At 23.7% G+C, this 13,609-nt stretch overlaps 1 protein-coding gene across 1 annotated transcript in view; it reads right to left on the bottom strand.

Moving 5' to 3' along the window:
- Positions 1–13,609, bottom strand: part of LOC113378516 (nascent polypeptide-associated complex subunit alpha, muscle-specific form-like) — a 109,500-nt gene that overhangs the window by 18,270 nt on the left and 77,621 nt on the right. Inside the window, exons 115-147 of the mRNA XM_026619058.1 lie at positions 13,158–13,190; positions 11,783–11,818; positions 11,444–11,491; positions 11,347–11,376; positions 11,260–11,265; positions 11,057–11,140; positions 10,927–10,956; positions 10,821–10,826; positions 10,629–10,712; positions 9,836–9,865; positions 9,628–9,633; positions 9,462–9,545; positions 9,186–9,197; positions 8,985–9,071; positions 8,869–8,898; positions 7,878–7,937; positions 7,754–7,801; positions 7,349–7,381; positions 6,582–6,611; positions 6,411–6,443; positions 5,580–5,606; positions 5,434–5,484; positions 5,220–5,252; positions 4,384–4,431; positions 4,257–4,301; positions 3,682–3,732; positions 3,539–3,571; positions 2,379–2,426; positions 2,244–2,288; positions 1,585–1,608; positions 1,448–1,489; positions 1,302–1,350; positions 1,099–1,167 (exon numbers count right to left, since the gene is read on the bottom strand). Coding sequence (XP_026474843.1) covers positions 1,099–1,167; positions 1,302–1,350; positions 1,448–1,489; positions 1,585–1,608; positions 2,244–2,288; positions 2,379–2,426; positions 3,539–3,571; positions 3,682–3,732; positions 4,257–4,301; positions 4,384–4,431; positions 5,220–5,252; positions 5,434–5,484; positions 5,580–5,606; positions 6,411–6,443; positions 6,582–6,611; positions 7,349–7,381; positions 7,754–7,801; positions 7,878–7,937; positions 8,869–8,898; positions 8,985–9,071; positions 9,186–9,197; positions 9,462–9,545; positions 9,628–9,633; positions 9,836–9,865; positions 10,629–10,712; positions 10,821–10,826; positions 10,927–10,956; positions 11,057–11,140; positions 11,260–11,265; positions 11,347–11,376; positions 11,444–11,491; positions 11,783–11,818; positions 13,158–13,190 — 1,375 coding nt within the window. The remainder of the gene's footprint in view (positions 1–1,098; positions 1,168–1,301; positions 1,351–1,447; positions 1,490–1,584; positions 1,609–2,243; positions 2,289–2,378; positions 2,427–3,538; positions 3,572–3,681; positions 3,733–4,256; positions 4,302–4,383; positions 4,432–5,219; positions 5,253–5,433; positions 5,485–5,579; positions 5,607–6,410; positions 6,444–6,581; positions 6,612–7,348; positions 7,382–7,753; positions 7,802–7,877; positions 7,938–8,868; positions 8,899–8,984; positions 9,072–9,185; positions 9,198–9,461; positions 9,546–9,627; positions 9,634–9,835; positions 9,866–10,628; positions 10,713–10,820; positions 10,827–10,926; positions 10,957–11,056; positions 11,141–11,259; positions 11,266–11,346; positions 11,377–11,443; positions 11,492–11,782; positions 11,819–13,157; positions 13,191–13,609) is intronic.

The raw sequence follows: 13,609 nt of genomic DNA, 5'->3' as shown, positions 1-13,609 counted from the left end.
GCTTTACTAAATTTAGTGTAACTTGTAAACACTTTGTCCGATTGAAATAATTTATTTTGCAAAATTGTCCGAAATTAAATAATCTATAACTCTTATAAGCAACAAAATGCTCTACAACACACCTAATACTAATTATTATGCCCGATGTACTATACATAGTACAGTAACATCAAGTACACACTTAGATATTGTTCTACTAAATTTTGTATAACTTTTGAACGGTTTATCCGATTTGGATAATTTATTGAGCAAAATTGTCCAAAATTAAATAATCTATAACTCTCTTGAACAACAAAATGCTCTACGACACACTTTGCACTAATTATTTAGCCCAATGTACTCTAAATAGTTCAGCCACATCAGGTACATATTAGATAGATATTGATTTACTAAATCTTGTACAACTTTTGAACTGTATGTCAGATTTAGATAATTTATTCGGCAAATTTGTCCAGAATGAAATTATTTACAACATACTTAAATAACAAATTGCCGTACCACAAACGTTATGTAAACTATTTAGCCCACTGTACTGTCTATAGTACAGAAACATTAGGTACACACTTACATATTAATTTACTAAATTGTGTGTAACTTTTAAACGGTTTATCCGATTTAGATAATTTATTCGGCACATTTATCCAAATTTAAATACTTTACAAATCTTGTGAACAACAAAATGCTCTACGACGAACGTGATACTAATTATTTAGTCCAATGTACTGTCGTTAGTACAGTACTCACTTAAATATTCCTTTACTACATTTTGTATAACTTTTAAACGGTTTGTCCGATTGTATTGATTTATTCGAGAAATTTGATCATAATTAAATAACATTCAATACTTCCATATAACAAAACTTTGTAAATCAACTACGTATACTTAAAACTGCAAAAGAACTTTATTATTCTGCAAAAAAATCTGATTTAATAACGCTTTATAGTCTCGGCGTTTCAAGTCATTTTGTCAAGTAAATCCTATTTTTTTTAAGTGCTTTCACACACAAAACCTTTCATTTATAATTTTCTAAGAAGATGCACCTTCATAATACTTATTTTTTAAGTATTTATATTAAATATTTGGAATTTAATATTTACCTCTTTGAGGCACAACCTCGCGGCCATATGTTAAAATTCCGGTGTCATCTACAATTTGTGTCAATCGTTCTAAAAATAAAAATTATTTGAATAAATAAATAAATTGATAACTATATAAATAAGTAAATATATAAATAAATTAATATTTGAATTATTCTGAGTAAAAAATATTTTGGTAGGTACACAAGTAAAGAAAGACTCACTTTTCCCATCAGGACTCTTGCAAAAACTTATAGTTTGCGGATCTGCATTCTGAAATTAATAGCAAATTATTAAAAGCATTAAAAATAATGATAATTAAAATATATTCATATTTATTTATTTATTTATTCATTTATTTGATATTTACCTCCATCAAAAACTTTTCCTGAGGACTCGCCGGTACGACAGCCTATTTTTTTATTATAAATTAATAAAAAAATAATATTTAATATTAAAATAAATAATATTTATAATAGTATAAATTTTAATTTTAAAAACTCATACCTGTGCTCCTCCTGCTGGAGTTAACTGAAAAATATTAAAAAAATTAGGATAAAAATGAATTTTTATATAAAACATATATAGAAACTCGTTATAGATTAAAGTCTGTGTTATAAATGTAATATTTTGGATATGGTAAAATATACAGGAATTTGGTAGAGATAAACATTGTTTGGTATTCAATTCTCAACAATTTTTGCTAATACACAAAAAGGGCTTTGATAAATGGATCAAAAGATATTTGCAAAACAATGAAAAAATATCTCGCAAGTGAGAATTCTGTTAAGTAAATAAAATGCATAATGTTTCAGACAAAAGTTCGTGTTAAAATTGTCATAACTCAAAAAATGTTGAAGATAAAAGAATTTGGTAAAAACAAAATTTGTTTAGTATTTAATCCTCTACAATTTTTGCTAATACATAAAAAGCTTCTGATAAATAGTTAAAAAGATATTTGCGAAATAAATAACAAATGTCTCGTTCTAAAGTGAAAATAGTTTTGTTAAAACGAAGAGTGATATATAAATAAAACATATAAAAAAATGATTTAAAAATTTGAATCTAACTAATATATATATATATATATATATATATATATATATATTGGTTAAATTCTAATTTCATTTTAATCATATATTAAAAAAATATTAAATAAAACTTACAGGTGATCCTTCAGCAAATTCCGGCGACGATACATCGGCTATTCCCTAAAAACAAAATTATTGTTAATATTTTATATATATATATATATATATATATTTATATATATATATATATATATATATATATATACATACCGAGCCCAGACTTAAATCTCTACTTGGAGGTGTAATGTCAGCTAAATCCTGCAAAAAAAAAATAGATATTTTTTAAGTTCAATTTGTTTAAGTATTAAAAACCGTTTTATAAACTTTTAATTTAAAAAATATATATTTTTCAAGATCCATAACTTTATTTATGCTATTAATTTTATATTACCATTATTATTTTATTTTATTTTAATCAAGATATTAATATCTTAATTAACGAAAATAAATTATAACAAAAAAAGATCCATAATAAGTCAATAATAATTTTGCCACACTTGAAATACATTAAATATAGTACAAATATAGTACAATATTAGAAACAATATTACAGTTTATTAAATTTTGTACAAACATACAACGCAATTTTTATTTATTTTTGAATCACATAATTCAAAGTTCTTTACTATACCAACAAAGAAATTTTTAAACAAATATTTAAGACATTATAATAAATATAACAATTAATTTTAATTAATCAATAATTTTAACCATTACTTTATTATTTAGCACCCCATTTTTCCAAAATACGCATTTTTACTTTATTTGACGAATTTCATTCTTTATTTGTGAAAAAATATTTTTTTAAGTTGCATAGTGTGATACAAGCTTTATGGTAAAGCCCGCGTCACACTTGCCGTTTTGTATTTGAGAGTGTAAACAAGAGTTGTATGGGGCCGGTTAAGTGTGGTAGTGGCTTTAGCGTTTAAAGCCATTTCCACACTTGCCGGTACTGAGAAAAATATGAAGATAAAAAGATCGATTCTTTTTGGTATAAATTATTGAGTAAGAAAAAAAAGTATTGTTATCAAAAAATGATATGGATCATAGAATCTGAGTGTAAAATGCTCAAAAAAGAAATTGAACCAAACGATCAACGTTAAAAAAGTTTAATTATATAATAAAAAATATAATAAAATAAAATAAAATAATGTAATATAACAATATAATAAAATAATGTAATAAAAAAATTAATCATTTTAAAGACAAACAACAACAAAATTATTGAAATTAATAGAAATCAGAGGAAATTCATATCCAATATTAAACGTAGGAATAGATTGAAACAAATAAAATAAAACAGAGACAATGATACCTGATATATATATATATATATATATATATATATATATATATATATATATATATACACGTGGTGGTGGTATCGGGCATCGTCCCATTACCTGTAAAGAAATATTTAATAATTATTATAGTTGTTATAAAGTTAACTATATATTATATTTATAATATTATATATATATATATATATATATATATATGTATATAATCATACCGGTGATCCAGGACTTTGCACACCACGAGGAGGAGACACTCCTAATAGACCCTAAAAATTAATAAAATGTTTTAAATAACGCAGGTCCAAAAAAAAATTTTTATGTTAGGTATGTAACATATGTTTTTTTCCAAAAAGACTCAAATTTAAAATGAAATAAGTCAAAATTGGGGGGATATACTGCAAAAAATTGAAAATTTGTAAAAAAAAAGCGACAAAATCTCAGATCTAGCAGATTTTTTGCATTATAAATAAATACTTATGATAATTTCATGTCGTTTTCTAACCCTTTTTTCCTTAAATCATCTTTGAATTTCTTTTTGTGTAAAATTTAAAAGCAATTTGAAATTTGCAATTGAATATTTGAAAATGTAGAATGCAATTATGTTTGCAGATAAACCAGGCGCAATGGGCATTAAATTAAAAGTTTAAAGTTTACTTTTTAGGTTTTTTCTAGCGATAAACAAAATTATAAGTTATAAATATTTTTTAAATATTGAAATTTAAATAAAATTGTGATTGCTATTAAATTTCTGAATAAAAAATAAAAAAAGGATATTGAAATTTATACATACCGGTGACCTCGAAGCCCTAGGACAAGGTGTCATAGCAGCAAGACCCTAAATATAAAAGTAAGTTAGATTGTTTTGTATATATATATATATATATATATATATATATTTATATATTATATATTCTTACTGGTGATCCAGTTACAGGAGAACCTCTTGGTGGAGTAACATCACCCAACTATAAGAATATAATTAATACATTATAATAAATTTTATAAACATTTTAATTATTAGAGATTAATTTATATAATTTAAGAAGTCTAGATGATAATGTTTACAAAGATAAAAAAAATCATTCCTTTTATTTATACTATTTTCTTCTAGCGGAATAAAACACGATTCTGCAAAACGTCTTTGTAAAATGCTGGGATCATGATAAAAAACTTTTGCATCGTGAAAATTAAAAGTATGATTTTTAACTTAAATGAATATCTTTAGTTTTAATAGTTTTTTCTTGGCTTTTATTTGCCGGTTTGCTGTCACATTGTTTTAAACGTTTGATTAGATTTTGTCGCCATCATTTCATTCAATTTTGTAAACTATTAGATTTATATGGCAAATTAGTAGCTGACTTTGATTAAAAAAGAGATTAAAAGGTTTGTTCAATATTGCCAATTTTTTATTGTTATTATTTAGTTGAATGAAGCACGATTCTGCAAAACGTCCTTGTTAATGGTAATGATTTATTTGATTTACAATGATTTATATGAATTATAACGATTACATTAGAAAGTGAGAGTTAAAAGTTTGTAGAAAATTGCTAACTAATTGTGTATAAGTATTTCAAAGATGAAAAATAGATTTTAGGGTTAATATATAGAAATTTTTAATATAAGATAATTTATATATTAGGTTGTCAAATATCTCCCTTCCGCTTTTTTGTTCTTGGTTTATAATACAAAAAAGCGGAAGGGAGATATTTGACAACCTAATATATATAAAATTTATAAAAAAGTATATACTTACAAATGGTGATGGAAGTGGACATGGTGATATCACCTAAAATTTGGATAAAAATAGAATAAACTTTATATAAACTCATTGAATTGTATTAATATGTTAGATATTCAATAACTTGAAATTTATTCGTGATACGATATAAATTATACTGTCATCATATATATATATATGTATATATATATATATATATATATATATATATATATATAAAATTACTTACAGGTGATCCAGGGCTTCCAATACCTCTCGGTGGAGTTACATCAAGTAAACCCTGAAAATAAAAAATATATATTAATATTCAATTATAAATTCTAAATTATACATTAAATTATTATTAAAAATAACTAATAAATAACTAATACTTACAGATGTTTCTTGAGGTGCTGCAGCACCCTGCAAAAAATTAAATAAATAATTATTATTGTATATTTAATATACTATATTTTAAAGCGTATATATTACAGTAATTAATTAAAATATTAAGTAATTAAATTCATTCCATTCATTCTTATTCATTTTTACTTTATCGCTTGTAACTTCTAAACTATTCCTATGATTTGAATTAAGTATTAGGCAAATTTATTTAAAATTAGATTTTTAACAATGTTGTCTAACATCATTAAATCAACTAGGTATACTTAAAAACGCATTTTCAAACATACAACTTTGCTTCCGCCTTGATTGAAAGGCATTCGTATTGCAAAAACGGCGGAAGCAAAGTTGTACACAGAAATTTGGAACATAGTTTCTAGTTATCTTGCTTTGTAATTCAGTATACTTAGTGTACATTTTTACTTTATCGCTTGTAACTTCTAAATTATTCTTTTGATTTGAATCATGCATTCGGCGAATTTGTTTAAAATTAAATTCTTAACAATGCTGTCTAACATCATTATGCTCTACAGCAACTCGGTATACTTGAAAACGCATTTTCAAACATACAACTTTGCTGCCGCCTTTATTGCAGGGAATTCGTATTGTAAAAACGGCGGAAGCAAAGTTGTATACAGAAATTTGGAATAGATTTATTAGTTATTATTATAATTAGAATAAATATTGTTTGTACATTTGCTTTGGAATAAAAATAAGTATTAGTTTTAACAATATTGATAAAATGAAAAATATTTTAAATATAAATATATATAATTCTATATGTAAATAGAGAGAATAAACAAATATATATAAAATTCCACTTACATAAGATAGTCGTCTCGAACGCAATCTCTGAATCTAAAAATAAAGAAAAATAATTTTAAATAAAATTAAATTTATTATATATGTTATATATATATATACATACATATATATATATATATATATATACTAGTATAATTTATTATTAAATTAATTATTTTTGAAAATACTTACTGGAGGTCTCTGTGGTGTTGCCACTGGTACCTGTGAGTATAAAAAAAACATTATTAAAATGTACATTAATTTAACATTTTTTTAAATAATTATAAATGTAATCAAATCATAAGTTCTTTGATTTGTTGAGCTGACTTTTTAAACAAAGTTGCGTTTTATTTTCAGTTTTATCTTTATATTGTTATCTCCGTTCATCTCTAATCACTCGTTTAATGTCTCTAATTACACTACAATATTCATCTCTATATGTCGTTATTTGTGGATAAAATATACCATATATAATTATAATTATACGCAAATTTTGTTTTTTTAGTCATTCTATCCATATGTGATTCTATTTACAATATGCAATATGATGTATTTTTTATTACGATATATGTAATACTGATACATTTGCTAAAAATGCTATAAAAGCTCTTTTCACTTGACAACACATTGATAAATATATTTTGAAAAGAAAACCGACGTCACTACTGCCTAACATCAGGTTGTCCGAAGATATCAAACCAAGAAGTTCATAGCTCTTAGCATTAGGCTACGAGTGAGCCTACATTTAATACAAGTTACGAAAACGTGATTTCTGACCAAATTTCAATGTTGGTTAATAAATTTAATATCCCTTGAAAAATAAATAAAAATAATAATAAATTTTGAAATTTTTCATAATAATACGGAACCCAAAAAATTTGCATAATATTATTTATTACATTAAGAACGATTTTTAACTAAAATGAATAAAAAAATTAAAAATAAAACTTAGTACTTACGGATGGTGGCTGTGTCGGGAACCTTCCGAAGGGCTAAAAAATAAAATTTGTATTAAATATGAATACTATATTACATATATTTGAATTTCTTTGCTCCCAAGGGCTCAAATGCTTCCAAATTAATAAAAGAACATCCTCTAAAAGTTTCAGCTCCTAACATTAACATTTAGATAGTGCGCAAATCGATTAAAAGTTTCAATTAGGTTCAATTAAAACTTTTAATCGAACTGCGGACTATCTAAATGTTAATATTAAGAGCAAAAACTTTTAGAGAATTTTTTTTAAATATTTGGGAAGCGTTTGGGACCAAGGAAATTCGGAAATGTCTATATAAAGGACCACCCTAATATATAATAATATATATATATATATATATATATATATATATATATTATTTATACAAACCGGGGTCTTGGGAACCCTTAATGGAACAGAAGCATCCATATAATGACCCTGAAATAAAAAACATTTATTTAATATATATATATATATATATATATATATATATATATATATATTTGTTTATTACCGGTGTAAATCCGCTGATCATAGGAATGGATGGTTGTCCAAAGCTCAAATCTTCCATTTCCTGAAATATAAAATAATTTATTATAAAAGAATTATATTTTACAATTACCATAGAAATTTCCAATATAATAGACAAATATTGTGTATTGGAAATTTGTAAATATTACATACATACAAGAAATGCATTATTTCAACACCAACTTACACAAAATGTCATAAAATAGTTAAACATGATTGCAAATATATATAAAAACAACAGAGAAAAAAATCAATAAGAATCCTAAAAGGCATAAAATAGTATACAATATTATTATATAATTTGAATTATCATCGACTAATAATATCATTGATATTAACTGTTCAAATAAAAAAGGAGATTTCTTTCATCCCATATTTACTTTAAGTATTACGAAATAAATATTTTCTAAGTATTTTTTTCCTGAAACTGTTCTTAATATTTTTTATAATTATAATTTTAATTTTAATTTTTTTTAAAGCTACTTATTTATCGTTTTTTTTATTTGTACTTTTTATATATTTTTATTGTGTTTTTTATTGTCTACTTTGATCAAATTTCATTGTTACCACACTAGATAGAAAGAGAGCGTTGCATACACAACCGTGTGAGCGAGCGAGTACGATATATGCATGGTGGGGTCCGAACTTAAAGAATATATCAAAACTAAGACATATCTGTATTTAAACAATTAATATCAATTGTAACACTAACCAATGATAATGTAAACTAAATGAAAATTTGTATTGTTTTAATTCTTTTAACATTCTTTCCTTCTCTGTTGTTTTTAACTTTGAATGAAATTTTAGTAGACTTAAATAAAATGTGTAGCAAATGAGTTAAGAGAACATTAATTTGTAAAGGTGTTAAAGTTATCTCAAGTTAGTTAGTTAGTTATATATATATATATATATATATATATATATATAACTATATAAATATATAAGAAAGTAATAAATTTATTATGAAAACTTACATAGCCTTGTGCAATTGGGCAAGGAGCCATCTGAAATATAAAATAATATTAATACATGTATATATATATATATATATATATATATATATATATATTTAACAAAATTATTATATTACCGGTGTATATCCACCAAAACTAGGAATAGACGGTTGTCCAATACTCGAATAATCACTCAGTTCTGGAGAAGATATATCCATCACTTCCTAAAAATATAACAAAAAATTTACTACCCAAACTTAAAATTATAATTTTGATAAATTATAATAAATATGTTACAAATAAATAATTAAAAATGTCGTTAACAATCCTCGACTTACCGCTGGACTGGCCTGAAACAACAAGAAAATTTGGTAAAATTTTATATTAATAAATCTATGTCTTATATTAGAATTTAAAATAATATTAATTTTGATTTTATGATAAATTATTTTGGAAATGGAAGCAAAAATATTTGTTAGATTTGTTAAAGAAATGTGTTTGATACTTACATAGTCTCGTGGACGTGGGAAAGGACCAATCTGAAAATTAAAAAATAAATTATATATATATATATATATATATATATATTTATATATTAATTTATAATTTCTTACCGGGGTAAAATCTTCACGATATGGAATGGATGCATCTAAACTCGAAATACCACTAATATCTGGTGCAGATAAATCATCAACATCCTAAAATATACAACAAATTAATATATATTCATTATTATCCAAACAATTGTGATGTTGCTACAAGCACTCCCCATCGACTTACACTCATCTGAAACAAAGGAAAATAAATGTTACTATTTATATATAATAACATTAATGTAAGAAATTTGATAACTCAATTATATTGTTATATATTTATGTTAAAGTAATTTGAAATTGAAACTTTATAAGACTTATTGTATGAAAAAAATATAGTTCTGTTCATATTTATATACTATTATAAATATATAAAGTTTAAAATAAATACTTACGAAAGCAGCTGGACGTGGACATGGACCCATCTGAAATTATAAATATTATTAATTAATAAATAAGTATTTATTCTAATTAACAAGATGCATTACTAATTATAATTTAAATGAATAGAATTATATAAGAGTCAAAAGAAATATTATATTATCATCAGTAACCAATTTTCTGTGAGGATTTTAACGAAAAGTCTAATTATTAAGTAGTTAGTACAATAATAATTAATTTGTTTATTTCTTTATTAAATTTGTTTTTCTTTATTCGTCTATCCTAAATTTCGTTTGGACAACACTAAATAGAAAGAGAGCGATGCATACACAACCGTGTGAGCGAGTGAGCGAGATATATGCATAGTGCGGTTAATACTAAATATAAATATCAAAACTATGACACATGTTTTAATTATTTAAACAATTTATATCAATTATAACACTAACCAAAGATAATGCAATTATGTAAAAAGATTGCATTGTTTTATTTCTCCTAGCATACTTTTTTCCTATCCAGAAATACATAAAAATCGATCAAGTGATCAATGGACGCCTTGTTATTAATTATACTTCTTAATAAAGTGAAAAGTTACAGTAAGCATTTAATGCAATTCAAATACAAATATCATCTGCTGTTGTTCTGTCCTCCAAATAAAATTTTAGTCATTTTATATAGCGTTATGTGTTGCAAATGGGTATTATATTTACGAGTAATATAATATTCCATGATTTTTTCTAAGATTTTTTTTGTATTGTAGTAAGAAAAAAATATATATCTTATGATAAATATGTTATAATTTCTTACCGGTGAGAATCCACTACGATATGGTATGGATGCATCTATAGTCGATACACCACTCATTTCGGGTACAGGTAAATCAGCAACAGGCTAAAATAGAAATTATTATAAAATACTTTCAACAAAAAAAAATTTCGAAAATATTTCAATATTATGTATATATCAAAATGTTACTACAAGCACTCCCCCTCGACTTACACTCATCTGAAACAAAAGAAACGAAATATTAATTTTGATTTCATGATAAACTCAAAACAAAAATATTAGTTCAATATATATTTTAAAAAATGTATTTGAAACTCACATAATTTCGTGGACGTGGATAAGGTCCAATCTGTAAAACAAAAACAATAATTATATATTTACATATATATAATATATATATATATATATATATATATATATACAATATAATTTCATTTATAATTTCTTACCGGTGTAAATGCATTACGATAAGGTATGGATGCATCTAAACTCGAAATTGCACTCACGTCAGGTCCAGATACATCAGAAACACCCTAAAACATACAACATTACAGTATACTTTCAACAAACAACCCTTGAGACAATAATTCAATTCCATATATAATTATTAAAAAAACTACAATGTTGCTACAAGCACTCCCCCTCGACTTACCCGCATCTGAAACAGAAGAAATAAAAATTAGTTGCTAATTAAATATACCAATATCACATTTTTATAAAATTTATGTTAGAGACTTACGAAAGCTGGTGGACGTGGACATGGTCCCATCTGAATTTTTAAATATTATTAATTAATTAAATAGTTAATATTTGTAATCAGTAAGTCAAGTACTTACTGGTGTATATCCAGTGATTCTAGGAACCGAAGGTTCTGTCTCATCAGCCTGCAAAAAATTCACAAAATTGTATAAATAAATAATTAATTAAGTTAATTATTAACTATTAATAGAACGAGTATATAGAACAATTGTACTGTACGTATTATAATATAATATATCTGTATTTTTTAATATATCTGTATATAAGATTACTGGACTTCTAGTTAATGTTGAATGTCACAGCTGGAAACCACTCGGGCACACAGAACGTTAGTGTAATGAGTAAAATAAATGAATAAGAAGATAATTTAAAAAACTATTTTTTTTTATGAAATTTCTGAAAATATATTTACTCACCATATCAATTCTCGTACTTTCCATTCTTGGACTCCTCTGCAAAAAAATAGTTAAGATAAGTTAAAAAAATATTTATGTTAATGTTTATTTACTGTGAAATTTTGTAAACAAATCAAAGTTTTAATATATTAATTAATTTTTAATTTGATGTTTACCTATTGAAAATTGTATGTAAATAAATTAAACTTCATAAAATGTCTTTAATAGTTAATATATTTAGATGCAACTTGAAAGTCATATAGGTACGAAACAGGATTTAATGTATATATATATTTTTTTTGTTATAAATTGTTATTTTTGTTAATCAAGACTTTAATGAATTATTTACAAAATTGATAGGTACTATGAAGAAATGAATAATAAAAAGTAAGTAAAAAATACGAAGAATTGAATATAAAACAAAATAAGGTTAAAATAAATTAAAATAATAGTTGTAACACAAAAATAATATTATAAATGTACTATGATGTGATGATGTATGCGCTAATATATTTTAAGATGACGTATGTGTTAATATAAATTTATTTAAATTAACACACACATTAAATTTATTTTGTCACTTATTTGTTTTTCTAGTATCATTTTTATTAGTCAGAAATTTCATTTACTTTATTTTTTAATTCAATTATTATTATTATTTGCTTTTATTTTATATTAAATCATCACACTACAATGTCATTTTATTGAAAATTCTATCTCTAATTTTGTACTCTTTTTCATTAATATTTATGTTATTGTTCATCATTGTAACTAGATGTTAAATTATTTAGCAGTTGCAACAAATATTGTAATTTAAGAAAAGTTAAATTAGATATAAATGCATGATTTAAGCAACTTGTATTTGACTGTTTTTGTTCAATATTTATTCATTAGATTTATTTATTATTATAATGTGAAGAAAATGTAGTTTTTTAAATAAAGCAAAAAAGATAGCAAGAGAGTAAACCTTAAATGTCAATATTTTCCATAGATATATCAATAACAGCACTTAATATTTATTTAATTTTGTCTTTTTTCTAATTTGTACTTTTTAAATTAATTTTTGTTTTTTCTTTATTCGTCTATCCTAAATTTAGTTCTGACAACACTAGAGTGAAAGAGAGCGATGCGTACACAACCGTGTGAGCGAGTGAGTAAGATATATGCATAGTGGGGTTCATACTAATAAAAATATCGAAACCCGGACAAATTTTTTTACATAAATATAAAACTTGAACTTAAATATTCATATCATTTAGATCAATTGTACCATTAACTAGTTATGATGTGAATTTTATTAAAATAAGAATATTGTAATAATTTAGTCCTTTTAAATTGCTTTTCATATCTATTACGTGTACAAATTTATATTAATTATAAAATAAAAAAAACTTACCATAGCTCTAGGTGCTCGTGGACACGGTCCAGGCTGTAATAAAAAAATTAAGATTATTATTAAAATATGAACATAACACTTTTTTTGCACTATTTAATAATTATTTTAGATTTTACAAACGTTTAGAATCTCGGTTCATCTCATCACCAGTGCAAAAAAAAATGCTAATTTAATCTCTAAAATATAGACGACCATTTTATCCATATTAATTATACATATTAATATATAAGTACATTTTTCTTTAATTATTGTAAGTTTTCAGACCTAATTATTATTTAGTATATAATTTAAGTTATTATTATTTCAACATTGGTTAGGCAATCTTTAAGTAATTCTACTGAGTTCATACTAAAATGTTATATCAAAACTTGCCAATTAAAAATGTGACTAATGTAAATTTTTAAATTCAAACCAAAATAAAGTTTTAATTAAAAATTAGGTGTAACATTTAG

Source organism: Ctenocephalides felis, unplaced genomic scaffold (genome assembly GCF_003426905.1).
Source record: "Ctenocephalides felis isolate EL2017-DRISC unplaced genomic scaffold, ASM342690v1 CF-g0.4_SCAFFOLD_01886, whole genome shotgun sequence".
In the NCBI taxonomy this organism is placed as follows: domain Eukaryota; kingdom Metazoa; phylum Arthropoda; class Insecta; order Siphonaptera; family Pulicidae; genus Ctenocephalides; species Ctenocephalides felis.
This window is presented reverse-complemented; position numbering and strand designations above follow the sequence as displayed.